Consider the following 26,157-nt stretch of genomic DNA (forward strand, 5'->3'; position numbering starts at 1 on the left):
TGTAGTCAATATAGACGGGTTTAAGCATATATGGGTTTCATTAGAAGGCTCTACTTTCTTCCTGAATGCTTTGCAAAATTCTGGCTGCTACTCAGATCATAGCAAACTGGCTCCAAGCTGCCACACCTCTGGGCTCTGACTGAACGTTCTGTGGCTGTGCCCTCGTCTGCCCCCTGTGACCCAGGCTCTGCTGCGTGCTGTGACCAGGAGAACAAGGCCAAGGCGGAGAACTTCCACGTTTTCACACATACGCACATGTCAGAGTCCAGGCCAAGGTCTCTCAGCCCCTGAAAAATAGGGCTACATTCTGTCAGTTCCTTTTACCTCCTTTTCTTGTTTTATTTCAACTATATCTTAATGATTGAAATGGCTTCTAAAGAACTGGATGCTTTCTTCTCCCTTTCCTCTCCATGCTAAAATATTTAGGACTCAGAAAATATTTGGGCTGGACTTTGGCTCTCTTGGCTGAACATTGCTACTGCTGGAGCCAGGAGTAAGCTCAGTGGGTATCTGCCTCAACTCGGTTGTCAAAAAGAATGGTTGAGTGTTGGCTAGACTACACTTTCTGGGAAGGCAGTGATGGTATCTGGTTTTCTCCTATTATATACCAAATACCTAGCATGGTGTCTAGTCCATAGATGGCACTCAGTAAATATTTGCCAAATGAATGAATGAGTAAAAAAAAAAAAAAAAAAAAAAAACAGTGACTTTAGTTTTACAGTGGTTTATATATTCATTTACTCATTCAGCAAGTATTCAGTAACCCGAATACAGTGGATACATCCATTTAGGAACTTAGGGATATATGTATATCTAGAACATTCTGGTGGATTCACTAGAAAACTATATTTTTCAATACTTGACCATGTTGGAATCATTTTTAAGGTTTTTCTAAAGTTAAGAGGCAACATTTACTTCTTTTAATATATTCCACTTTTTCTTTTTTTCTTTTTTTTAAAAGATTTTATTTATTTATTTGACAGAGAGAGAAGAGAGAGAAGGAACACAAGCAGGGGGAGTGGGAGAGGGAGAAGCAGGCTCCCCACTGAGCAGGGAGCCTGATGCGGGGCTCGATCCCAGGACCCTGGGATCAGGACTTGAGCCAAAGGCAGATGCTTAACGACTGAGCCACCCAGGCACCCCAATATATTCCACTTTTTAAAAAAATTTATTTATTTTTTGACAGAGAGAGACACAGTGAGAGAGGGAACACAAGCAGGGGGAGTGGGAGAGGGAGAAGCAGGCTCCCCACTGAGCAAGGAGCCCGACGTGGGGCTCCATCCCAGGACTCTGGGATCATGACCTGAGCCAAAGGCAGACGCTTAACGACTGAGCCACCCAGGCACCCCATGTATTCCACTTTTTAAAACAATTTTAGATTTACTGAAAAATTGTGAAGATAGTACAGAGGATTCCTATACACCTTCCACCCAGTTGTCTTATTATTAGCATCATATATTACTATAGCACATTTGTAACTATTAATGAACTAATACTCATGCATTATTATTAACCAAAGCCCATACTTCACTGATATTTCCTTAGTTTTTGCTTAATATCCTTAGGTTCCTCTTTGCTATGACCATTTCTCAGATTTTTCTTGTTTTTGATGAACTTGACAGTTTTGAGGAGTACTGGTAAGGCATTTTGTAGAAGGTCCCTCAGTCAGAATTTCTCTGATGATTTTCTCATGATTAGCTTGGGGCTATGGATTTTTGGGACCTGGGAACACTACGAAAGAGCATGTCAGGCTACTTGCTATCAAGATCAGTATCACTATTGATGTTGACCTTAATAACTCCAACCTGAAATTCATATATTGAAAACCTAATAGTTAAGCTGATGGTATTAGGAGGTGGGGCCTTTGGAAGTTGACTAGCTCTTGGGGGAAGAGCCCACATGAATGGAACTAGAGTCCTTATAAAAGAGACCCAGAACATTAGCTCATCCCTTCTACCGTGTAGGGACACATTGAGAAGTGGGCAGTCAGCAACCCTTCCTAGGGCCTTTACCAGAACCTGACCATAATAGCACCCAGATCTTGTGCTTGTAGCCTTCAGAACTGTGAGAATTAAATTTCTGTTGTTTATACACTACCCAGGATGGTGTTTTGTTATAGTAGTCCAAATAGACTAAGACAGAAACCAAGATCTGGGTGTTAGCTGTGCACATTATTGCTACTAGGGTATCATTGCTTCTAGGCCCTCTCAGCTGACAAAGCATGCAAATATATGTGTGTATGGTCATCTGTGTATCTATATTGATAATTTTTTCCCAGCTGTATCTATCTTAATTTAAACATGAGTTTATAATGGCATCTCCAACTCTATTCCATTACCACATGGATCACTCTAGCCTCCTTGTCTCCTTGCTTATTGGTAAACTCCATTCCAACTCCCAGTCTTTCCATCTGCCATACATTTTATCTAATTTTACAATTCCAGTATACATGCGTAGCAGTATTAGAATTAACACTTAGCCTAATAGGAAACAACTTTATCAACTGAACTATAGTGCTCACGTAGTTTCTTTTGCTCTTAGTCTTATGCACATTTTCAAAGTAACTTAAGTCAGCAACTTTCCCCCCATTCCCTACAGTGGATTGTTTCATACCTCTGTAATACAATTAGATTCTCTGGTCAAAATCTGTATTCCATTCTGGGATTCCCTGACCTCTTAAATGATTTCTTAAAATTTGCATGCATTTAAGTAAGGTATATTGGTAGAATATAACAAAGTAAAGATAAATAAAGTGATCAACTCACATGATCTAAAAAACAGTATAAAAGCAAAGGAAGAAAAAGGAAGAAAGAAATGGAGTTAACATTAGAAATTAACATAACATAAAACCCAGAGGAGGTGGTCCAAGGTGGTGGCAGAGGAAGATACTGAACTCACCTCCTCCCACAGACACACCAAATCAACAGTTACCTGTGAAATAATTCCCTGAAAAAGACTTGAAAACTAGCTGAACAGCTTCTTCACAACAAATGATAAAAGAGCCACATCAAGATGGCAAGAGAGGCAGAGAAGCTGTCTCACAAAAAACCCACTCCAATGCTGTGACCCACAATCGGGAGGAATCTCACACATCTGGAGCTTCTTCCTGAGGAGTGAGGGGTTTGTGCCTTACCTGAGACATCCGTACCCTCAGGTCCTGCAAAGGAAAGATGAGCCACCAAAATGTCTGGCTCTGAGAACCAATAGGGCTCACATCCAGTAGACCCAAAGAGAACAAGGGCTGTTGGGAACCGAAATCCTTCTCAGTTAGAGCCAGGGGGAAGGGTGATGGGGGTAGGCAAAATGCATGAAGGGGGTCAAGAGGTACAAACTTCCAGTTATAAAATAAATAAATTGTGGGGATGTAATATACCAAAAGGAATAATAATAAAGAAAGAAACAGTTTAGAAAATTTAGAAGATTAAAAAATTTAGAAACTTCTGCTTTCTTTGAGAAAAATAAAACAATAAATAAGCTCATGAGAAGCTTTTAAGAAAATAATAAAACACAAGTAATTTGCAAATAATAAAGTATATATAGAGAGAATATTTAAAGACTATAACATAATACTATGAACAACTTTGGAACAGGGCATTTGAAAATGTAATGACAAGTTCTATAGGAAAATATGAGTTAAAATTTTGATTGAAGAGGGAATAGGAAAACTGAGTAGAATACTATTAGTAAATAAATAGAATAAGTAGTCATAAGGCTCCAAAGGATAATAGAACCAGATGGTTCCCAGGTGTGTTTTATCAAATATTCAAGAAACCAATAACCCTTAATATTATACAAATTGTTTCTGAGGGTAAAGAGAAAAGGAAAGCTCCCTGATTAATTTTGTGAGGCAAAGATAACTTTTGTAAGAAAACCAGACAAAGTCAGTAGGAGAAAGAAAAATTAGAATGCATTCTCATTCTGGAACACAAGAGTATAAATCCGAGACAAATATTTTATGGTTATTATATTCTATACATGCTTTTTGTAAATAACTTCATATCCTCTGTGTATTTACATAAAATACATATAATTTTTTGTAAATACATATAAATCAGATGTACAACAAACCAGATGTTGGCATAAACTGTATATTTTATCTTACCCAAAATGCAGATGTAGCAATAATTTTTATTATATACTCTTTAAAAATACTTTTCAATTCTTAGTTTAGTCCAGTATAGGTCCCTTGAGAGTAGTTTCATTTTACTTTTTTATGGTCACTTTGTTTAATCAGAATTTGGAATGAGCATGAAATAGGAATATTAAAGCTATTTGCTGAAGCTCTTGTTAGAGAAGAGTGTGTTACCCTAAATAAGGAGGTAACTGAGGCAAGCTCGAATGACCAAAAATTGAGCTTACTTGGGAACAGCAGAGGAATTGCAATTCAGGAAATGCAAAGTGCAGTAACCTGTAAGGAGGCCATTGAAGATCTGAGGTGTGTTGTACTTACGGGCAAGGAGTGCAGAGAGAGGGAAGTCCAGCCGAGCTCCGGTCAGTAAGTTCATTGGCTTGAGAATGGGGAGAGATCCTTGTCAGATGTTCGGTGGTTAGGATATAAATTTTGGTTTTCTATGGGAAATCAGTCTCTCAGTTCTTAAGTTTCATTTTCCTGAGGGTACATCCTCGAGTTTTCCCATTTCACATCCTCTGGTTCCATTTTAGATTGAAATCTTTTCACAGGTGGCTTTATATTTAACTCCCAGGTGATGGAGATGCTGTTGGCTCTCTTTTGTGCCTGCCGGATCAGTCCCCACCCTGAATGCTCCAAGAGCAGCAGACAACAAGAAAACCTCGAGGTGACTTGACTGTGGTTATCATTTTCACCCACGGCAGAATTGTTTGGGAGTAATGGTGGAAAGATAGGAGACTTTCCTTCCTCACTATTCCTTCCCCAAGTAGGAAACTGATTATAGCTCAAGACACGTACGGAGTGAAGAGTCCTTTGAAAGGACTCCTTTCCTTGCTCTTATTGGACTAAGTGGGTGGAGGGGGAGAGGTTTGTGAGAGCGATAGTCAAAGAGAAGCCAGGGGGTAACCTGCTTTTAACCCAACCTCTATGTCACATGGATTTGGGGACAATGTAGATCGTCATTTTTACTTGCCAAATGTCAACTTGATTAGCGTGGAACAGAAACACAGATCATCCCAAATAATGTTTAATATAAATGTGAACATGAAAATCCCTTAAACTGGGCTTCAGAAACATTTCCTTTGAACTCACATTTGAGTATTTTTCTCTGTTTCTTAGAATTATGTGTGCATTAACCCCTAAGCAAAATTCCATATTGTGGGGGTGAATACTCCCGCAAAGATGCTGATGAGGCGTAAGTTGAAGACAAGTTCTGAGAGTATTTTACTTATGTTTTTTTTTTATTCTTATGTTAATCCCCATACATTACATCATTAGTTTTAGATGAAGTGTTCCATGATTCATTGTTTGTGCACAACACCCAGTGCTCCATGCAGAATGTGCCCTCCTCAATACCCACCACCAGGCTAACCCATCCTCCCACCCCCCTCCCCTCTAGAACCCTCAGTTTGTTTTTCAGAGTCTATCGTCTCTCATGGTGCGTCTACCCCTCCAATTTCCCCTGCTTCATTCTTCCCCTCCCGCTACCTTCTTCTTCTTCTTTTTTTTTTTTTAACATATATTGCATTATTTGCTTCAGAGGTACAGATCTGAGATTCAACAGTCTTGCACAATTCACAGCGCTTACCAGAGCACACACCCTCCCCAGTGTCCATCACCCAGTCACCCCATCCCCCCCACCCCACCCCCCACTCCAACAACACTCAGTTTGTTTCCTGCGATTAAGAATTCCTCATATCGGGCGCCTGGGTGGCTCAGTCGGTTGAGCGACTGCCTTCGGCTCAGGGCATGATCCTGGAGTCCCCGGATCGAGTCCCGCATCGGGCTCCCTGCTCAGCAGGGAGTCTGCTTCTCCCTCTGACCCTCCCCCCTCTCATGCTCTCTCTATCTCATTCTCTCTCTCAAATAAATAAAAAAAAAAAAAAGAATTCCTCATATCAGTGAGATCATATGATACATGTCTTTCTCTGTTTGACTTATTTGGCTCAACATAATACCCTCCAGTTCCATCCACGTCGTTGCAAATGGCAAGATCTCATTCCTTTTGATGGCTGCATAATATTCCATTGTATATATATACCATTCTTCTTTATCCATTCATCTGTCAATGGACATCTTGGCTCTTTCCACAGTCTGGCTATTGTGGACATTGCTGCTATAAACATCGGGGTGCACGTAGCCCTTCGGATCCCTACTTTTGTACCTTTGGGGTAAATACCCAGTAGTGCAATTGCTGGATCATATGGTAGCTCTATTTTCAACTTTTTGAGGAACCTCCATACAGTTTTCCAGAGTGGCTGCACCAGCTTGCATTCACACCAACAGTGTAGGAGGGTTCCCCTTTCTCCGCATCCCCGCCAACATCTGTCGTTTCCTGACTTGTTAATTTTAGCCATTCTGACTGGTGTGAGGTGGTATCTCATTGAGGTTTTGATTTGGATTTCCCTGATGCTGAGCGATATTGAGCACTTTTTCATGTGTCTGTTGGCCATTTGGATGTCTTCTTTGGAAAAAATGTCTGTTCATGTCTTCTGCCCATTTCTTGATTGGATTCTTTGTTCTTTGGGTGTTGAGTTTGATGAGTTCTTTATAGATTTTGATACTAGCCCTTTATCTGATATGTCATTTGCAAAGATCTTCTCCCATTCTGTCAGTTGTCTTTTGGTTTTGTTGACTGTTTCCTTTGCTTTGCAAAAGCTTTTTATCTTGATGAAGTCCCAATAGTTCATTTTTGCCCTTGCTTCCCTTGTCTTTGGTCATGTTTCTAGGAAGAAGTTGCTTCGGCTGAGGTCAAAGAGGTTGCTGCCTGTGTTCTCCTTTAGGATTTTGATGGACTCCTGTCTCACATTGAGGTCTTTCAACCATTTGGAGTCTATTTTTGTGTGTGGTGTAAGGAAATGGTCCAGTTTCATTCTTCTGCATGTGGCTATCTAATTTTCCCAACACCATTTGTTGAAGAGACTGTCTTTGTTCCATTGGACATTCTTTCCTGCTTTGTCGAAGATTAGTTGACCATAGAGTTGAGGGTCCATTTCTCTATTCTGTTCCATTGATCTATGTGTCTGTTTTTGTGCCAGTACCATGCTGTCTTGATGATGACAGCTTTGTAATAGAGCTTGAAGTCCGGAATTGTGATGCTGCCGGCTTTGCTTTTCTTTTTCAATATTCCTCTGGCTACGCGGGGTCTTTTCTGGTTCCATACAAATTTTAGGATTATTTGTTCCATTTCTTTGAAAAAAGTGGATGGTATTTTGATGGGGATTGCATTGAATGTGTAGATTGCTCTAGGTAGCATTGACATCTTCACAATATTTGTTCTTCCAATCCATGAGCATGGAACGTTTTTCCATTTCTTTGTGTCTTCCTCCATTTCTTTCATGAGTATTTTATAGTTTTCTGAGTACAGATCCTTTGTCTCTTTGGTTAGATTTATTCCTAGGTATCTTATGGTTTTGGGTGCAATTGTAAATGGGATCGACTCCTTAATTTCTCTTTCTTCTGTCTTGTTGTTGGTGTATAGGAATGCCACTGACTTCTGTGCATTGATTTTATATCCTGCCACTTTACTGAATTCCTGTATGAGTTCTAGCAGTTTTGGGGTGGAGTCTTTTGGGTTTTCCACATAAAGTATCATATCATCTGCAAAGAGTGAGAGTTTGACTTCTTTGCCAATTTGGATGCCTTTGATTTCTTTTTGTTGTCTGATTGCTGTGGCAAGGACTTCCAATACTATGTTGAATAGCAGTGGTGATAGTGGACATCCTTGCCGCGTTCCTGACCTTAGGGGGAAAGCTCTCAGTTTTTCCCCATTGAGAATAATATTCGCTGTAGGTTTTTCATAGATGGCTTTTATGATATTGAGGTATGTACCCTCTATCCCTATACTCTGAAGAGTTTTGATCAAAAAAGGATGCTGTACTTTGTCAAAAGCTTTTTCTGCATCTATTGCGAGGATCATATGATTCTTGTTCTTTCTTTTGTTAATGTATTGTATCACATTGATTGATTTGCGGATGTTGAACCAACCTTGCAGCCCAGGGATAATTCCCACTTGGTCATGGTGAATAATCCTTTTAATGTACTGTTGGATCCTATTGGCTAGTATTTTGGTGAGAATTTTTGCATCCATGTTCATCAGGGATATTGGTCTGTAATTCTCCTTTTTGATGGGGTCTTTGTCTGGTTTTGGGATCAAGGTAATGCTGGCCTCATAAAATGAGTTTGGAAGTTTTCCTTCCGTTTCTATTTTTTGGAACAGTTTCAGAATAATAGGTATTAATCTTCTTGAAATGTTTGGTAGAATTCCCCTGGGAAGCCATCTGGCCCTGGGCTTTTGTTTTTTGGGAGATTTTTGATGACTGCTTCAATTTCCTTAGTGGTTATAGGTCTGTTCAGGTTTTCTTTTTCTTCCTGGTTCAGTTTTGGTAGTTGATACATCTCTAGGAATGCATCCATCTCTTCCAGGTTATCTAATTTGCTGGCATAGAGTTGCTCATAATATGTTCTTATAATTGTTTGTATTTCTTTGGTGTTGGTTGTGATCTCTCCTCTTTCATTCATGATTTTGTTGATTTGGGTCATTTCTCTTCTCTTTTTGATAAGTCTGGCCAGGGGTTTATCAATCTTGTTGATTCTTTCAAAGAACCAGCTCCTAGTTTCGTTGATCTGTTCTATTGTTCTTTTAGTTTCTATTTCATTGATTTCTACTCTGATCTTTATTATTTCTCTTCTCCTGCTGGGTTTAGGCTTTATTTGCTGTTCTTTCTCCAGCTCCTTTAGGTGTAGGGTTAGGTTGTGTACTTGAGACCTTTCTTGTTTCTTGAGAAAGGCTTGTATTGCTATATACTTTCCTCTTAGGACTGCCTTTGCTGCATCCCAAAGATTTTGAACAGTTGTGTGTTCATTTTCATTGGTTTCCATGTATTTTTTTAATTCTTCTTTAATTTCCTGGTTGACCCATTCATTCTTCAGTAGGATGCTCTTTAGCCTCCATGTATTTGAGTTCTTTCCGACTTTCCTCTTGTGATTGAGTTCTAGTTTCAAAGCATTGTGGTCTGAAAATAGGCAGGGAATGATCCCAATCTTTTGGTACCGGTTGAGACCTGATTTATGACCTAGGATGTGATCTATTCTGGAGAATGTTCCATGGGCACTAGAGAAGAATGTGTATTCCGTTGCTTTGGGGTGGAATGTTCTGAATATGTCTGTGAAGTCCATTTGGTCCAGTGTGTCATTTAAAGTCTTTATTTCCTTGTTGATCTTTTGCTTAGACGATCTGTCCATTTCAGTGAGGGGGATGTTAAAGTCCCCCACTATTATTGTATTGTTGTCAATGTGTTTCTTTGCTTTTGTTATTAATTGCCTTATATAACTGGCTGCTCCCATGTTAGGGGCATAGATATTTACAATTGTTAAATCTTCTTGTTGGATAGATCCTTTAAGTATGATATAGTGTCCTTCCTCATCTCTCATTACAGTCTTTGGTTTAAAATCTAATTTGTCTGATATAAGGATTGCCACCCCAGCTTTCTTTTGGTGTCCGTTAGCATGGTAAATAGTTTTCCACCCCCTCACTTTCAATCTGGGGGTGTCTTTGGTTCTAAAATGAGTCTCTTGCAGACAGCATATCGATGGGTCTTGTTTTTTAATCCAGTCTGTTAGCCTGTGTCTTTTGATTGGGGCATTTAGCCCATTTACATTCAGGGTAACTATTGAAAGATAGGAATTTAGTGCCATTGTATTGCCTGTAAGGTGACTGTTACCGTATATTGTCTGTGTTCCTTTCTGGTCTATGTTGCTTTTAGGCTCTCTCTTTACTTAGAGGACCCCTTTCAAGATTTCCTGTAGGGCTGGTTTTGTGTTTGCAAATTCCTTTAGTTTTTGTTTGTCCTGGAAGCTTTTTATCTCTCCTTCAATTTTCAATGACAGCCTAGCTGGATAGAGTATTCTTGGCTGCATATTTTTCTCATTTAGTGCTCTGAATATATCCTGCCAGTCCTTTCTGGCCTGCCAGGTCTCTGTGGATAGGTCTGTTGCCAATCTAATGTTTCTACCCTTGTAGGTTACATATCTCTTCTCCCGAGCTGCTTTCAGGATGTTCTCTTTGTCTATGAGACTCGTAAGTTTTACTACTAGATGTCGGGGAGTTGACCTATTTTTATTGATTTTGAGAGGGGTTCTCTGTGCTTCCTGGATTTTCATGCCTGTTTCTTTCCCCAAATTAGGGAAGTTCTCTGCTATAATTTGCTCCATTATACCTTCTGGCCCTCTCTCTCTTTCTTCTTCTTCTGGGATCCCAATTATTCTAATGTTGTTTCGTCTTATGGTATCGCTTATCTCTCGAATTCTGCCCTCGTGATCCAGTAGTTGTTTATCTCGCTTTTTCTCAGCTTCTTTATTTTCCATCATTTCATCTTCTATATTACTGATTCTCTCTTCTGCCTCATTTATTCTAGCACTTAGCACCCCCATTTTTTATTGCACCTCATTAATAGCCTTTTTGATTTCTACTTGGTTGGATTTTAGCTCTTTTACTTCTCCAGAAAGGGTTTCTCTAATAACTTCCATATTTTTTTCAAGCCCAGCTAGTATCTTTAAAGTGATGATTCTGAACTCTAGATCTGACATCGTACTAATGTCCGTATTGAGTAGGTCCCTGGCAGTCGGTACTACCTCTTGTTCTTTTTGTTGAGGTGATTTTTTCTGTCTCGTCATTTTGTGCAGAGGAGAATAGATTAATGAGAGAAGAAAATGCTAGCAGAGTAACCACGTCCCCAGAAAATATACTTTAAACAAATCAGAAAAGACCTGAAGCAGTGGGATACGAAAGGGAAAGAGAGAAAAAAGAAAAAGAAAAAGATAAAAACAAAAACAAACAAAACAAAACAACAACAAAAGAAAAACCAGAATGTGATCAAATATGATCTATATGGTATATAGATCAGTGCCACACACTAGATTTGGGGTGTATTTTGGTCTTTTAGAAGAAAGTGCCTCCCAAAATTTTAAAGAAAGAAAAACTTATATATGTACAAAAATAAGGGTTGATATGATGAAGGGATGGAATATGACTGTAAAAATGGAAATTATAAAAAATTTTATAAAAGGAATTGATAAGAAGTTGTTGAAAAAAGAAAGAAGAGGATTTAAAAAAAGAAAAAAGAAAAAGAAAAAAAAAGGGAGAGGATGTGATCAGGCAGGGGAATAGAAAACACCATATACTAGAGATTTAGGGTATATTTTAATCTGTTAGAAGAAACTATCTCAAAATTTTAAAGAGAGAACAACTTATATATATAAGCCAAAAATATGGGTAACTATTATGAAGGGATAGAATATGACTCTAAAAATGAAAAATAAAAATGTTTTTTTTAAAAAAAGGGATTGATAAGATGTTGGTTGAAAAAGGGAAAAATTCAAAAAGAAATAAAAAGGCAAAAAAGACAGTTAAAAAAAAATTAACTTTAAAAGACTAAAGAATCATGGTAAAAAAGCCGTGAATTCTATGTGCAGTAGTCCCCTAGCGCTGGAGTTCTGCCGTTCTCATTGATCGGTAAACTTGGTCTTGGCCGGCTGTTCTCGCTGATCTTCTGGGGAGGGGCCTGTTGCCCTGGTTTCCAAATGTCTCTGCCGGAGGCGGAAGTGCCCCGCCCTTGCCCCCTCCCGGCTAAGTCATCTGCTCGGGTTTGCTCTCCGGGGCTTTTGTTCCCTGCGAGCTTTCCGTACAGCTTTGGAGGCGGAGAGTGAAAATGGCGGCCTCCCAATCTCCGCCCCGGAGGAGCCGAGAACTCGGGGCCCCGCTCCTCAGTGAGCCCCAGAGAAAAGCCGTCAGTCACTCCCGTCTCCCCGTCTCCGGCCGCACTCCGTGCTCACCCGGCCTGTGACCGCACGCCTCTCTCTCTGGCACCCGACCCCGGGTGGAGTCTCCAAACCCGGCAGATCCCTGCGGTGCACTCCCGCGCGGCTCCTCCCGGGGGAGGAAGGTGAGTCTCCCCGGATCTGCCGCTTGTTGGGTCCCTGCTGGAGGAGCAGGGGCCCGACTGTGCCGCGGATCACGGCTTATGGCCACCCCGAGCTGAGAGCCCGCGCCTGGGCCCCGCCTCTGCAGCCGGCTTCCCTGCTCCGTTACCTGGGAGCTCTGCCACACTCAGGCACCCCCGGTCTTTCTGTGACCCCGAGGGTCCTGAGACCACACTGTCCCGGAGGGTTCCACCCCCCGCTTAGCCACCAGAGTGACGTCCCTCGGCGGAGCAGACTTTTAAAAGTTCCGATTTTGTGCTCCGCGGCTCTATCACTTGCCAGAAGTGGCCGACGGAGGCCCCTCCCCCGCCGTCTATCCTCCCCAATATCGCCTCGGATTCACTTCTCCGCACGTCCTACCTTCCAGAAAGTGGTCGCTTTTCTGATGAGAGAGTTGTTGCTCTTCTTTTCTTCGATCTCCTGGTGAGTTTGTAGGTGTTCAGAATGGTTTGATCCCTATCCAGCTGAATTCCTGAGAGGAGACGAAATCCAGGTCTCCTACTCCTCCGCCATCTTGCTCCGCCTATTTTACTTATGTTAAAAAAAGTTATTCTGACATCTGTTAAAAGGGTAAGACAGATTTTATTCAAGACTGTTATGATAGGTCTAGAGACTACTGCAGTGGGGTTTTGCAGTAAGGGAGAGAGATCGAGCTTGAGTCCAGATACAACAAAGAGAAGTAGGGATTCACAGCCAAGTGGCAGGGTGGGGAAGGGGTCTGTGGATGGAAAAGGACGATGAGAGGATGGTTATTCTGGCTAAACTGACCGAATAGGACTCTTGCTGCAGGCAAGCCAAGACGATAAGATATTATCTGGGGGGTGGTGAAGAGTGAGGATTTTGGTGAGATATCAAGAGTATCAGATATCTGGGGTGGGGGATTCTAGTCGGATTCTTTTTTTTCTTTTTTCTTTTTTCTTTTTTTTTTTTTTTGAGAGATAGAGATAGTGAGAGAGAGCACGAGGGGGAAGGATTGGGAGAAGCAGACTCCCCGCTGAGCAGAGAGCCCTATGTGGGGCTCAGTCCAAGGACCCTGGGACCATGACCTGAGCCGAAGGCAGGCACTTAACAACTGAGCCACCCATGTGCCCCTCTAGCAGGATTCTCGCTAAAACAGGCCAATGCAGAATCTACCAGGAGGACCCTTAAGTCCAGGCCTTGACGGCTTAGATGACAAGCCTCGAGAGTTAGGTCAAAGAGGGTCATTGTCACTTGTTGGGAGAGAAAGCTCATGTGTCACAGTGGACGCAGGGGAGGTAGGTGCTGATTCAGCACTGAATTTGAGGATGGTTTCATATGTAACTGAGGTAGGTCACCACGATGTGTTTATGCTGATACACACTTCACACATCTGAGGGCCATGTCAGGGAAGAGGCGAGGTTTTAAAAAAAAAAGAATGAGTGGTGCTCTCCGGCACAGGCAGCATACAAATGGCTAACAGACACATGAAAAAATGTTCATCATCATTAGTCATCAGGGAAATTCAAATCAAAACCACATTGAGATACCACCTTACACCAGTTAGAATGTCAAAAATTGACAAGGGAAGAAGCAACAAACGTTGGAGAGGTTGTGGAGAAAGGGGAACCCTCTTACACTGTTGGTGGGAATGCAAGTTGGTACAGCCACTTTGGAAAACAGCGTGGAGGTTCCTCAAAAAGTTAAAAATAGAGCTACCCTATGACCCAGCAATTGCTCTACTGGGTATTTACCCCAAAGACACAGATGTAGTGAAAAGAAGGGCCATGTGCACCCCAATGTTCATAGCAGCAATGTCCGCAATAGCCAAACTATGGAAAGAGCCGAGATGCCCTTCAACAGATGAATGGATAAAGTCCATATATACGATGGAATATTACCCAGCCGTCAGAAAGGATGAATACCCAACTTTTACATCAACATGGATGGGACTGGAGGAGATTATGCTAAGTGAAATAAGTCAAGCAGAGAAAGTCAATTATCATATGGTTTCACTTATTTGTGGAACATAAGGAATAGCATGGAGGACATTAGGAGAAGGAAGGGAAAAATGAAGGGGCGAAATCGGAGGGGGAGACAAACCATGAGAGACTATGGACTCTGAGAAACAAACTGAGGGTTTTAGAGGGGAGGGGGGTAAGGTGTTGGGTTAGCCCGGTGGTGGGTATTAAAGAGGGCATGTACTGAATGGAGCACTGGATGTTATGCACAAACAATGAATCATGGAACACTACATCAAAAACTAATGATGTAATGTATGATGACTAACATAACATAATAATAAAAAAAAAAAAAGAATGAGATCAAGCTGACATGGAATGAGGGCCAAAGTATCAAGTTCGATGATAAAAGCCAGTTACAAAACTGTGTATTTAGTATAAGTCCATATTTGAGAAAAATGAATAATAATAATAAATATTAGTTTATGTACAGGGAGGGAGAAAGCATTGGCATGTGAACAGAATTGTTAAAAAGTAGTTTTCTTTGGGGAGTGAAGATTCAAGTTTCATGTTACGTGTTTTAGTCATGTTGAAGAGTTTTTTAAAACCAAATGTTGCCTTAGGAACTAGGAGAAAATATTTTTAAAGTGGGGGAGGGGCAAGAGAGGCAACAGGGCCCTTATCCCTCCTTAGATTTGTCTAGGAAGAAGAGCACTACTAAAGAAGCCAGCCACATCAGCTAACTTACTAGCCCCAAATGCGATACCTGAATCTTGTCATCAGCTCCTTCCTTCCCCATGCAGGGCACGGAGTTCACCAGGTTTCTGTCTGGGACTCAGACAAAATAGCTATGTGAGCTTCTTAAATGCGAAATACATAGGAAGAATTTGTATGGGAGTAAAGATGTAAGAAAGTGTATCAAAAGAATATTAATAGCATTGGTACCCAATGCACCAACAAAGCAAATCCTTAGTAGAATGAACACAACAAGACCAACATACTTTAAAAGTAAATGTGTGCCAGTGGATTCCATAGAAACCAAAAGGAAGGAACAAGAGTCATCCCTTCCAGCATTGGCTTTATCTATAACCCTGGATTTGACACTGGGCTGTACCCCTTATTAGCTGTATGATGTTGGGAGAGCACCTTAACTTCTCTGACCTTTGGTTTGTTTCTTCATCAGCAAAATGTGGATGATAATAGTATCCACCTCATAAGGCTGTCCTGTGAATTAATGCCATAATGCCTCAGCTCAGGGCTTCTCCTATAATGAAGGCCCAGTAAGTTTCTGCCATTAAAAAAACGATAACAAAAGAAGGCAAATATGTATAAAGGCAAAATTGAAACAAAACTAAAAACAACCACAGACACCTGTTTGTATGCTAAAACACAGAAGCGTTAAGTAAAGGTTTATTGGCATCATATTACTGACACACATTATATCATATGTAAGCATTACAGCAAATTCTGCATAATAAAGTCTATAAGCAAATACCAAGCAAGGTTGTTGTGGTATAGTATAAGACATCATTGAAACGGAAAAACTCTGCCCAGTAAGAGGAATTTAGCAGTATTTTGTGAATTATTTCTCTTCTGCCTCTAGCTCTCTGTATTTATCTATATCAAAGATCATTTGTTTCTAAATGTCCAGGCCAAGCTTTAAATGTATTTTCACTTTTCCCCATTTTTATCAATCTACTCCTCATGTATTCTATTCTGATAAAATTTTGGTTCACTAATGAGCACTAGAGCTCGCAGCCACACAAGTGGAAGGAGAAAGATGCACGACTTTGGAGCCAGATGTATCCACTTTGTATCCACTTGGTGACCTTGAGCACATTACGCAATTCCGTCCTTCTTTAGGTTACTTGTCTGTTCCGGGAGACTACAATAATGTCTTCATCTCAGAGTTGTTAGGATTAAATAACTGTATTTCCCATGCCTGGCACTCAATATGTACTTAAAGGTTGTTCGTTTCCCTGCTTTTCCAAAAGGAATCTAAGAGATCATCAGTCTTCTCATTTTATAAATGAAAAAGCTCAAGTCCACAGAAGTTAAAAAAAAAAAAAAAACACCAAAAAACCAACACACCCAAAGTCCTGTTTCTACTATACTCTTGTACTGTCCTTTCTCCTAGAAGCTTGTTTAACTTCAATGGAGAAGAGAAAACTCACTGGAATCAAAAAATATTCTTTCCCTCTTTTTAATATAGGTAAGCCACCAAGAGATTTTTAAAGTAGGAGTACGTTTTATAAAAGGTAATAAGTAGTCTAAGAACTGTCTTAAATCCATAGAGACATTAAAAACAGAAGTTCTGTGCTTCCAAGATTTCCACAGCAGAGCATAAGTATTCTGTATGCTTTGGCACCAAAACCCCCCAAACTGAGTATTTATCTGCACATTTCAACTCAGGCCTCCCGGAATGCTTGCCCGTGGAATTGGCAAAGGAGCGGCCGTTCAGAATTTAGAGCAGTCAAGTTTGCTCAGCACACAGCTGTATTTGAAGTACGGCTCTATGCCATTCGTCCTTGGACCTTGCACAAAACACAAACAATTTAAATGTCAACGTTGTGATCTTACCCTGCGGTCGTATCTTTGTCATCTTGTTCCATACCTGAAGAGATCACCCGTGGATAACCAGAGAGAACCTGTTATCATGTACATGATGGAAAAAAGCAAAAATTCAGCAACATGTAATTTAGATCTTGGACTCTTTCTTTGAGAAAGAACGGCAAGCTTTCTTCAGCAGGAAGGAGATATTCAATACTACCATTTAAAAATAGCCTGCCAAAAGAGTTTGTTATTTCTTTAAAAACTGTTCTTAAAGTGCCATTTTACCATAATAAAACTGGTTACATTTTATCTGGTTCTTTAAAAAGCATATGCATACTTGTTTGTCTCTCTCACTTGTCTCTCACGCCTCTTGTCTCAGGTACCGTTCTGACTCCATCCAGAAAGAGCAGGACATACTAAATGTAGCTGCTATGATACATGGGAACTCAGCCATTGGAAATGGGCCGTATTTGTGACTATACCAGTTGCTCTTAGCAAACTGCTCGTGTAGCGAACTAGAGCTGTTGCTATAACCATTACATGGCTGAGCCACAAGCTGGTCACTTTGCCATATGGATCTGCCGATGAGCTTGAAGTGGGTCAGACAAACACAGAGGCCTGTGCAATATTTCTGTGGCTCTTGAGGGTAACACGCTGCTTCTAAAAACTGTTGTGCTGGCCTTGTGGAACCTTTCCAGCCTGAATGTAAAAGCAGCTATTGCATTAATCTTATTTAATAGGTCTGAGTTGTTAAATTTAATGGGAAGGGATGAGACTGAACAGTCTAACCTCTAACCCCGCTGTATATTAATGTACTTGGTGCTGTTTGTTATGAACAGTTTTTCTTAGAAGCAAAACCCTGTCAATTATAATCAAGGATGGACATTTGGGGTTTTGTCAAGGATATCTTTTTAAAACAACTGCATATGGGGGGACCTGGGTGGCTCAGTCGGTTAAGCGTCTGACTCTTGGTTTTGGCTCAGGTCATGATCTCAGGGTTGTGGGATCGAGCCCCGCATTGGGATCTGCACTCAGCTCAGTCTGCTTGAGGTTTCTCTCTCTCTCCCTTTGCCTCTCCCCCCACTTGCACTCTGTCTCTCTCTCTAAAATAAATAAAATCTTTAAAGAACTCATTTAAAAAACTGCATATATTATTCTGTGCTGCCTTATTTACACAAGTTGGAAGGGTTATACCAAGAGCTAACTATAGATAAGAAATAGATTTGTTTATTTCCAAATTATGGCAACATTAATCTTGGCAGGTATTTACACAAGAAGAGAGAGAATCAAAACATGTTGAAATTGCTGCTTAAAACTCAGTTTCTGACAATAATATCAGACTCAGAATCAAATAATATCAGACTCATCACATCTCTTATTATAAGATGATATTTTTTTCCCAGACCTTTCTGTCAAGATCTCATTACCCATAGTGAGAAGTGATCTGCTCCGACTTCTCTGTATTACACCTTTGTCTCAACTCAAATATTATTTCAAATTCTGAAGTCTTGGGACACAACCACATCCTGGGAGGGTGTTTGATGTGTCCTTGGCTCGAAGTCTCTAAACTTTACATTTCTGACAATTTTCAAGAAAACCTTAAGCTTACCTGAAATTCTCCCCTGTAGCCTAATGGGATGATGAGTTACATTCATCCTTATTTCTGTTTTTTTAATGAGTCTTTTCCTAGGACTCAATGTTCCTCCTTGAACTACTTTCCTCCCCCTCTAACGCTCATGGGGTAGCTGATGCCCTCGTATCTTTAGTACTATCTGAATAATGACAAGATGGCAGTAGAACTGTGCCTAAAGGCCATGCACTCTTCAATCTTGGAACCAATCATTTGTCTGTGATGGCAATCAATAGCCTTCTATTTATTTTACACTTTGAAAACATATCTAAAAATATCTTTGAAAGAGGTAAAGGGTGGATATGAAAAGCCATTCTAAGTAACTTTACCTCTAAATTTTGATTACTGAATTTTTTCTCAAAGATTGGGAAGGAGGAATATGAATAAACAGAACTGAAAATCTTCTCCAAATAACATGGTCGACCCTTCCAAGGAAATGAGAATGTCAGTCAGTGGATACAATTTTAATAGAGTGGATGGTGATCTAGGTCAAATTTTGCAGTGTAATTTTGCACATAAAACAGAATCCAAAATCTTAATAAAGTTAAGCTATAGGAGATCTCTCACTGCCCTTGTTCTCTCAGGCCCCTTAGAGAAAGAAATTAGATAAAGCCCTAATTTTCTCCATGCTCCATTTCATCTGCCTGCTCTCCTCTCTCCCACTGTCCACCTTCAAAGCAACAACAAAGGCCCAAATCCCAAACCACTGTATAATTTTCTGGCTCAAATGCTCTGGGAAGAACACAATGATGAGTGTGCCCTGATGCCTCCCGGGTCCTGTGGACAGATATAAACAGAGGACAGCTGAAGTCTGGCCGTGGTCACTTCTCTTGGTGCTGGTGAGAGAACCTGAGGTCAAGTTCCCAGAAGATTTTATCTCTATCACACCATTATCAAAGTGGGGAAGGAAGTGGTTGGAGATGCTCCAAATGACCTTGTTTTTCAAGTTAGATGCTAACTTGTTTTGTTTTGCTTTGAAGCCAGCCACGGACTAGAGACAAAGAAGTATACTCTGGATGAGTCACTGTATGCTTTCTGAAGTAAAGAAATGCTTAAAATTAAGTCCTAGGGTGAACGTTAAAACGGGAGTATAGGAATCTGGGCTCTGGTCTTGTTGGGCCTCAATTTCTTCATCTGTAAAATGAGGTAGTAGAAATAGATGATCTCTAAGAGGGGTTGGTAAAGTATTGGAAGAGCTCCTGATTAGTTTCGGGTCCACCAAACCCTTGAATTGTATACAAAACCAAGTGCGTGCGTGTGTGTGTGTGTGTGTGTGTTTTCATTGAATGCATCTGGACCTCCCAATCTATTAAGAATCATTAAGCTGATTTCAAATTGTAAAGTTCATCTAAGAGAGTTTTTTGTTTATTGAAGTCATTTCATTTGGCTTTTCGAGATACCAAAATCATAATTTTTTCAAAGGTACTCTGAGGAACGAAAATAAGAAATGGATATATCCTTTCCAGCACATACCCTTTAATGCATGCACATTTAAAAAATTAATCTAGACATTGATTGTAAAGTAATTTAACCAAGAAAATACTCTGCTATGATTTTTTTTATAGATTCTGAATAGTTTTAGATCCAGGCCTTATCATTACAATTGATTAATGATCTCATAGCCTGAAGTTTGTGTGTGCATGAAAACCTAAAACACTCTGTGTCTTTGAAAATAACTAAACATAATTTTTTTTCTTACAAGTTTGAAGCTGTCAGTTATAGGTTACACACACATTCTTAAGAAAATCTGAAATGGCCTTTAAGAATAAGTTGCTTTGCAATAATAAATAAGACAAAAAAATTATTTCCTTTTGGAAAATGACCCACAAGTGACTCTCCTCCTCCCCCAAGAATCAGTGATTTGTATTCAGCAAGTATTTTGGATTCTGGGCAATTCCACTACTTATCTGTTTCGACTATGAGAACTTTATTTCTTTGGTCTTCAATTTCTTTTGCACATGAAAAATAAAGATTGTGCCCTTGAACTCAATGTCCTCAAAGATTCTTCCCTCTTCGATGATACTGTGACTATCCTTGGGATTCTAAACGCCCTGTTCTCAAAACAGCTATCCTAGGATTTTAACGAAGACAAGGTGGTGCTTTTATATTAGCGACTTTCTAGTTCTTTGTTAATTAAGAACAAGTTTCTCTTTCTTGTCTCCAGTTCACCCAAGTGCTCCTAAAAATCTAACACATTAGTAAATGAGGTCTTTATTTTTAATAGGTTTTTTCCCTTTCTTTATGAGAGAGAGAAGTTTCACAATGTGTATTTAATTTTCCTTTAAGTTCTAAAAGGCAAATTTCACTGGGGCCATGAAAGAATTCTCAAATTTATCCAGACTATGTAGAAACCACCATCACAGCTGGCTGAAGGTAAAAGCTTGGTTGAATTGACTTGGCTGGGTTCCCAGGGGTTCGCAGGCATTAAGCAATATCTGAGAGTAAGTCCATCGCCTTCAGAAGCTGCAATAACTCTTTGATCCACTGTCATTCCATTTAGCACGCTGCTCTATAATAACATATTTGTGAGTAATAGGAGAAAGTAAATTCTTCCAAATGTACCATGTTTATAGCTTAGGATGTAACATCTCTGGGATGTTGTCAGTTTTAAAGTTCTCCTTCCAGGTTGATTGGCTACATGGCCACTGGGCACATGTGCTTTTTTGCTTTTTAAACATTCTTTCAGGTGCCATTACTGTTTTATATACATGCAATCAATTTTCTTTTGATATCATAACGCAGAGGAATTGGATGATGGATTTTTAGGGGAGATATTTTATCCTCAGATGATCAGAGGACCTTCCAAAACGACCACCACATATACTCCCTCGGCCATAGCGATGCTACGCTCCGTAGGAATGCCACTGACGCATGCCCGCCACATGAAGTTGGTGCCAGCATGTAGGGGACAATGTAGAGGTCAAGAGATTGCATCTGTCCCCACTTGTAGTTACAGGAGCACTTTATAATATTAGAATCATAGAATCCTATGAAAGACAATGTCTTATAATACCAAGTATCTTCTGATGTCATCTTATCCAAATCTGTCACTACCCAATTTATAAATGGGCAAGGGGGACAGTGGGAGTGCACAGATTTTCTTAAAGTTATATAGCTTAGGTGATTGCAAATTCTACACTCTTCTGAATCCTGATCTAATGTTCTCATGACAGCTCATTTATAGAACTGTGGAGAAGGAAATTATCTAAAGGTGTTCTTTGTGCAGTCTTTGCTAAATGGTTTCTGTTATTATTTGCCTAAATTTCATCTTACGCCTAAATTACTTTGTAAAAATCTGTGAAAAATCAAAGTATCGGACTGTTAATGTTATCAAAATGGTAGCTTCTGTCGTCTCCTCATTACCAAATAAAGTCCTAACTGGTGATTGCTAGATTGCTTCAGATAGACATTGAAATCGTTATCTTGCTAATATTCAAGCAGATGGAAAATACTTGGGATATCCCAATTTTGTACTTAGAATAGATGCTTATTTTTAAAATAAATGTAATATATTTCTGGCTCTTAAGAACGACTTGTTGAATCCTCATTGAGCTACAGTGTTTGGCTTAGCCTATCTATCCTTTTAAAACAAGTCTGTTGGAACTCCTTCAATTCTCACGATACCTGGCTCCAATTCAGCATCCAAAAGCAAACTGTAGTAACTATCTCTAATGCCACAGTAACTTTAGAGAGATGCAGCATGCTCTCTCTACCATGCTCTCTCGACCCTTACAAAAAGGGTCGATTCCAGTGCCAAATTATATAAGGGCGCAGTTTTATGAACAGAATAGAAATTGAATACACCGTGGTAGCTGCTTGGGAAAATGAACAGTATATAATCTAATATCTTTAATTTTATGTACATGGATATAATGTATGTCAACTTTGTACATGAGATACATACAGTATTTAAACATTTTACTCAACAGATAAGAATTTACAATAGCAATATAACTGGCTAGAGGGCTGTCCACTTAATTATATACTTAGATTAGATCTGTACTTTAACAGGAAAAGAATTTAATAGTTTACAATCATAGAAACACTGACATTTAAAACAAGACTTTATAAAATAATTTATATATATCCTAGCATCTATAGAGAGGAATGATTTGCATTTGTGGATGTGTGCAATGAATGGCATATTTTAAACTTTCATGTAATAAAATAATTTAGAAGCAGTTCATGCAGTGGTCAAAACAAGGGATGGCGGTTCCTTCCAGATGCCCTGTCGCTTCGACAGCAGCGGGCAGCAGACGCACACTAGGTACCACTGAGGCTCACTAGACACCAAGTCTTCTCCACAGCTACTCATATCAACCCAACATACGCAAGTTGATATCCCTCCCTCCATGGTCTGACGACCGGTCACCGCTTCTCTCAGCCGTGGGATTAGTCAGTCTATCCTTAAAGTGATTCCATGTCTCTCCTGCAGGTCTGTGGAATAGCATCTCTCCAGACGAGGTAACTAACAGAACTTCCTGGTTTTCACGACTTTGCTCTGGTACTTCACCGAGTGCCCCCCATGCCCTATGACATACACATCCAGCAGGTAAGACTTTCCCGGCAGAAGCCCTTTAATTGTTTCCGTGGTCACTGCTTTCTGTAGGTTCTGACTGTGGAAATATTTACAGAGGACCTTTTCCGATTTCTTCCTTGTATCCGGTCCTAGGCATTGGTTTTGCTCTCTTCTCTTCTGGTCATCGTTGTAGCTGTCGTCCACTTCCTTTTTGTAGATGCAGAACTTGTTCCTGTCCTGAGTGCCCAGCCACGCCACAGTGGCCGAAGAGCAGGTGCGGAGCTTGTCGAAGCCTTTGATTCTTGTGTCTTCAGGAAGAGAGGGGAAGGGCTGCTTGCTGGGCCTTGTGGTAGCCAGTATTTTCAGCATCGATGCTCCTTTCTTGTGTCCTTTCAGGCGGATGAGGTACTTCGCTTTGGGCTTTCCTCGAAGCTGAAACTGCCGAACACCTTCCACATTCTGAGACAGAAGAAGTTTCCCGTCCCTCCTCACTTGGATTTGAACAGCATCCAGACAGGAGTGAATAAAGAAAGTGACTTTTTGGTGAGAAGAGACTGGCGCAAACCGTAAAAACTTCGCTCCCTTCCGCTTGACGAACACATCCGTGACTTTCCCGTCCTTTAGCTCGACCGTCTTCTGTTTCGCTTCCTCCTTGGTCCTGGCAAAGGTGCCCACGTACGCCGTGCTCATGTTGCTGTTGCTGTTGGCCACGAAGACATCGAAGTAGTACTGGGTGTCGGGTTTCAGATCTGAGACGGTGAAGATGTTCTTGTTTCCGATGCAGATTTTCTGAATGTCGACCTTGGGCCTCGAGTAGACGTGCCGCCCCAGTTTGGGAGAAGGCTTTGCTAGCAAGCTGCGTCCTTTACCCGAATTCTCTGAAGGAAACCCAAAATGGGCAAAGTCAAAGGGGCTGAAGTCCAGACCGGGTTTTGGAGCCAGCATGAAAGCGTCATCTGCGCTCAGTTTGGCTTCTACTGCGCAGAGGCTTTTGAAATTGTGCTCTTTGTTGAGGACCACACAGTACTGAATGGGTTGTTTCAGCAAGGAGGCCGTGGGGCTCGGTTTCCAGGCCAGAGTGACCGTGGTGCGTCCCAGGGAGGTAACATCTACCCTTGGGTCGTAAGGTAATTCGGGGTAGGGCTGATCAGAATCTGGAGTTGTGGTGGCATAGACTTTGAAATGCGTGTCTTTCTCTGTTGAAAGAAGCTCCAACTGATATAAACCAGATGGAGAACTAGAAGATATAAAATACTCCACATCGTTGCCTTTGTAGGAGAATAATTCTGTGCCTTCCTCATTAATGATCTGCTGCCTCTGCTGCTCCAGAGGCTCTGGGTCACCTAGAAGACACGAGAAAAACACAAGCTACATGTCAGGGTACGTACTGTGGCTTGCCGACCTTAAATCCTATTTTCGAAACTATCTTCTTTATTCTCTGTTATAAAAATAATAATGTGGGGCGCCTCGGTGGCTTGGTCAGTTAAGCATCCAACTCTTGAGTTCCGCTCAGGTCATGATCTCTGGGTTGTGGGACTGAGCCCCAAGTCAGGCTCCATGCTCACCGCAGAGTCTGCTTGGGATTCTCTCTTCCTCTCCCTCTGCCCCTCTCCCCACTTGTGCTCTCTCTCTAAAATAAATAAATAAATAAAAATTTAAAAAATTATAACGTTCCCAGTAGATAACGGGAAATAGAGAAAGAGAACAGGATAAAAAATCATCCATTAATATTTTGATTCATTTCCATTCAGTCCTTTACGTATTTTTATGCAACTGGTATTCTTTTTCATCTTTCTCTATAACTTAGTAACATTTATTCTCATACATATATGTTCCCAGACAAACCTCCATCTTGAATCCTGTCTTTCTCACTTAATATTATTATTATATAATAAAATAAAAATTTTTTAAAAACAATATTTTCATAAATATATAAATAATACTGTTGGTCAATTTTTGACAATTTAAGATAATGCCTATATATATAAAATATATATTTACATATATAAAAAATATATATAAAATATATATATATTTAAATTTAGGCTTCAGGATAGACTCCAATTATTGGAAGTTTCAGGTCAGAGACTGTAAACCTTTTAGAGATTAATCCCTACTGTCAGTCTGCTTATCAAAATGATTCAATCTGATTGCATTTTGATGACCAGCCATTTCACTACTTTTACTCTTGTTACTAGGACAGGACAGTCTCTCATTAAAATATAGAATATAAAGCACCAGTAAGAGTAACTAATTTTCAGTGTAGAGAACACATGCCTAGGAATAATAGGAGGAGAGTATTGAAACCAAACTATTTTTTTCTGTCTTTTTATTGTTAATATCAGATATCATATAGATGCCAGATACGTTTACAGGACTTAGTGAAAGATTGAGTAGCCAGTGTGGGAATGTATCTTGTTCAGCTTATTGCGGCAAGTTGAGTGAGGGATATAGAATTTCATATTCCCAAACCATGAGATGAACAATCTCATGCAGTTATTTATTCTCTGCCTCCCTGATGACATACTTCCCATCTTTTCCTAGTTACAACTCTCTGTCATCTTATCCCTACAAGTAGCGCATCTTGCTAGCATCCTTTGCGTGGCACCAGTCACCAAGCCTTCACCTTTAAGCTATGATCCCTTCACCCCTTAAAGGGAGCAGGTCACCCCAGGGCCTCATATGGACTCTTCTCATTTCCCTGTATCTTGGTATTTGCTTTGCACCATCTGCATCTTCTTTAAATGCCTAACATAGCCCTCTTACTGACTTTCTTGTCATCCTGGCCTTTCAACAGTGCTCAGTGCCTTTTTACTCCCCTTTCTGGTGCCACCCTTTACTCCCCAGAGATCTTGGCTGCATACCGCAATCACCTAGGGGGAGATTTTAAGAGTCCCAGTGTCCAGATCACACTCCAGGACAACTGAATAAGAACCTCTAAGGGTGGGATCCAGGCATTGGTAGTTTATAAAGCCCCCAGTGTTAATTCCAGTGTTTGGGTGGGATTGCAAACCACAGCTGGAGAGGGTAGTCCAAACCTTTCCATTTTCCTCACTCCTTCAGGCTCCGCGTCTGTCTCCCTTAACTGTTTATTTTACCAAGATCACCATCATTCGGTGCCATCCCCCATTTCTCTCATCCCCATTGCAAAGTCTCCAGCGTCTTCACCTGTGCATCCATGCTGGTTTTTCTTACAGACCAAAGGCAGTCTATGTCACAGGTCTTTCAGCTATCCATTGAGCAGTCTGGGGCCAGACTTAGCATGCTGCTTACCGGAGCCTTCCCCGCTTGCCTCCTCTGGCAGCTCTTGGAGACTCAGCTTCCACTCTAAAGGTGCATCACAGGGAGTCACTGTGACTGATAATGGAGTATTGTCTTCTTCAACCACGAAGAAATACCTGTGGGGAAGTGGGCCAATTCAGACTGA

The 26,157-nt window shown here is 40.5% G+C and overlaps 1 protein-coding gene across 1 annotated transcript in view; it reads right to left on the bottom strand.

The window, feature by feature from the left end:
• Window positions 1-22,027: 22,027 nt before the first annotated feature.
• Window positions 22,028-26,157, bottom strand: part of NDNF (neuron derived neurotrophic factor) — a 40,671-nt gene continuing 36,541 nt past the window's right edge. Inside the window, exons 3-4 of the mRNA XM_045880505.3 lie at window positions 26,004-26,128; window positions 22,028-24,073 (exon numbers count right to left, since the gene is read on the bottom strand). Coding sequence (XP_045736461.1) covers window positions 22,680-24,073; window positions 26,004-26,128 — 1,519 coding nt within the window. The 3' untranslated portion in view covers window positions 22,028-22,679. The remainder of the gene's footprint in view (window positions 24,074-26,003; window positions 26,129-26,157) is intronic.

Source organism: Mirounga angustirostris, unplaced genomic scaffold (genome assembly GCF_029215605.1).
Source record: "Mirounga angustirostris isolate CCGP_5_RB_7025 unplaced genomic scaffold, mMirAng1.0.hap1 SCAF_2, whole genome shotgun sequence".
NCBI classification, from domain to species: domain Eukaryota; kingdom Metazoa; phylum Chordata; class Mammalia; order Carnivora; family Phocidae; genus Mirounga; species Mirounga angustirostris.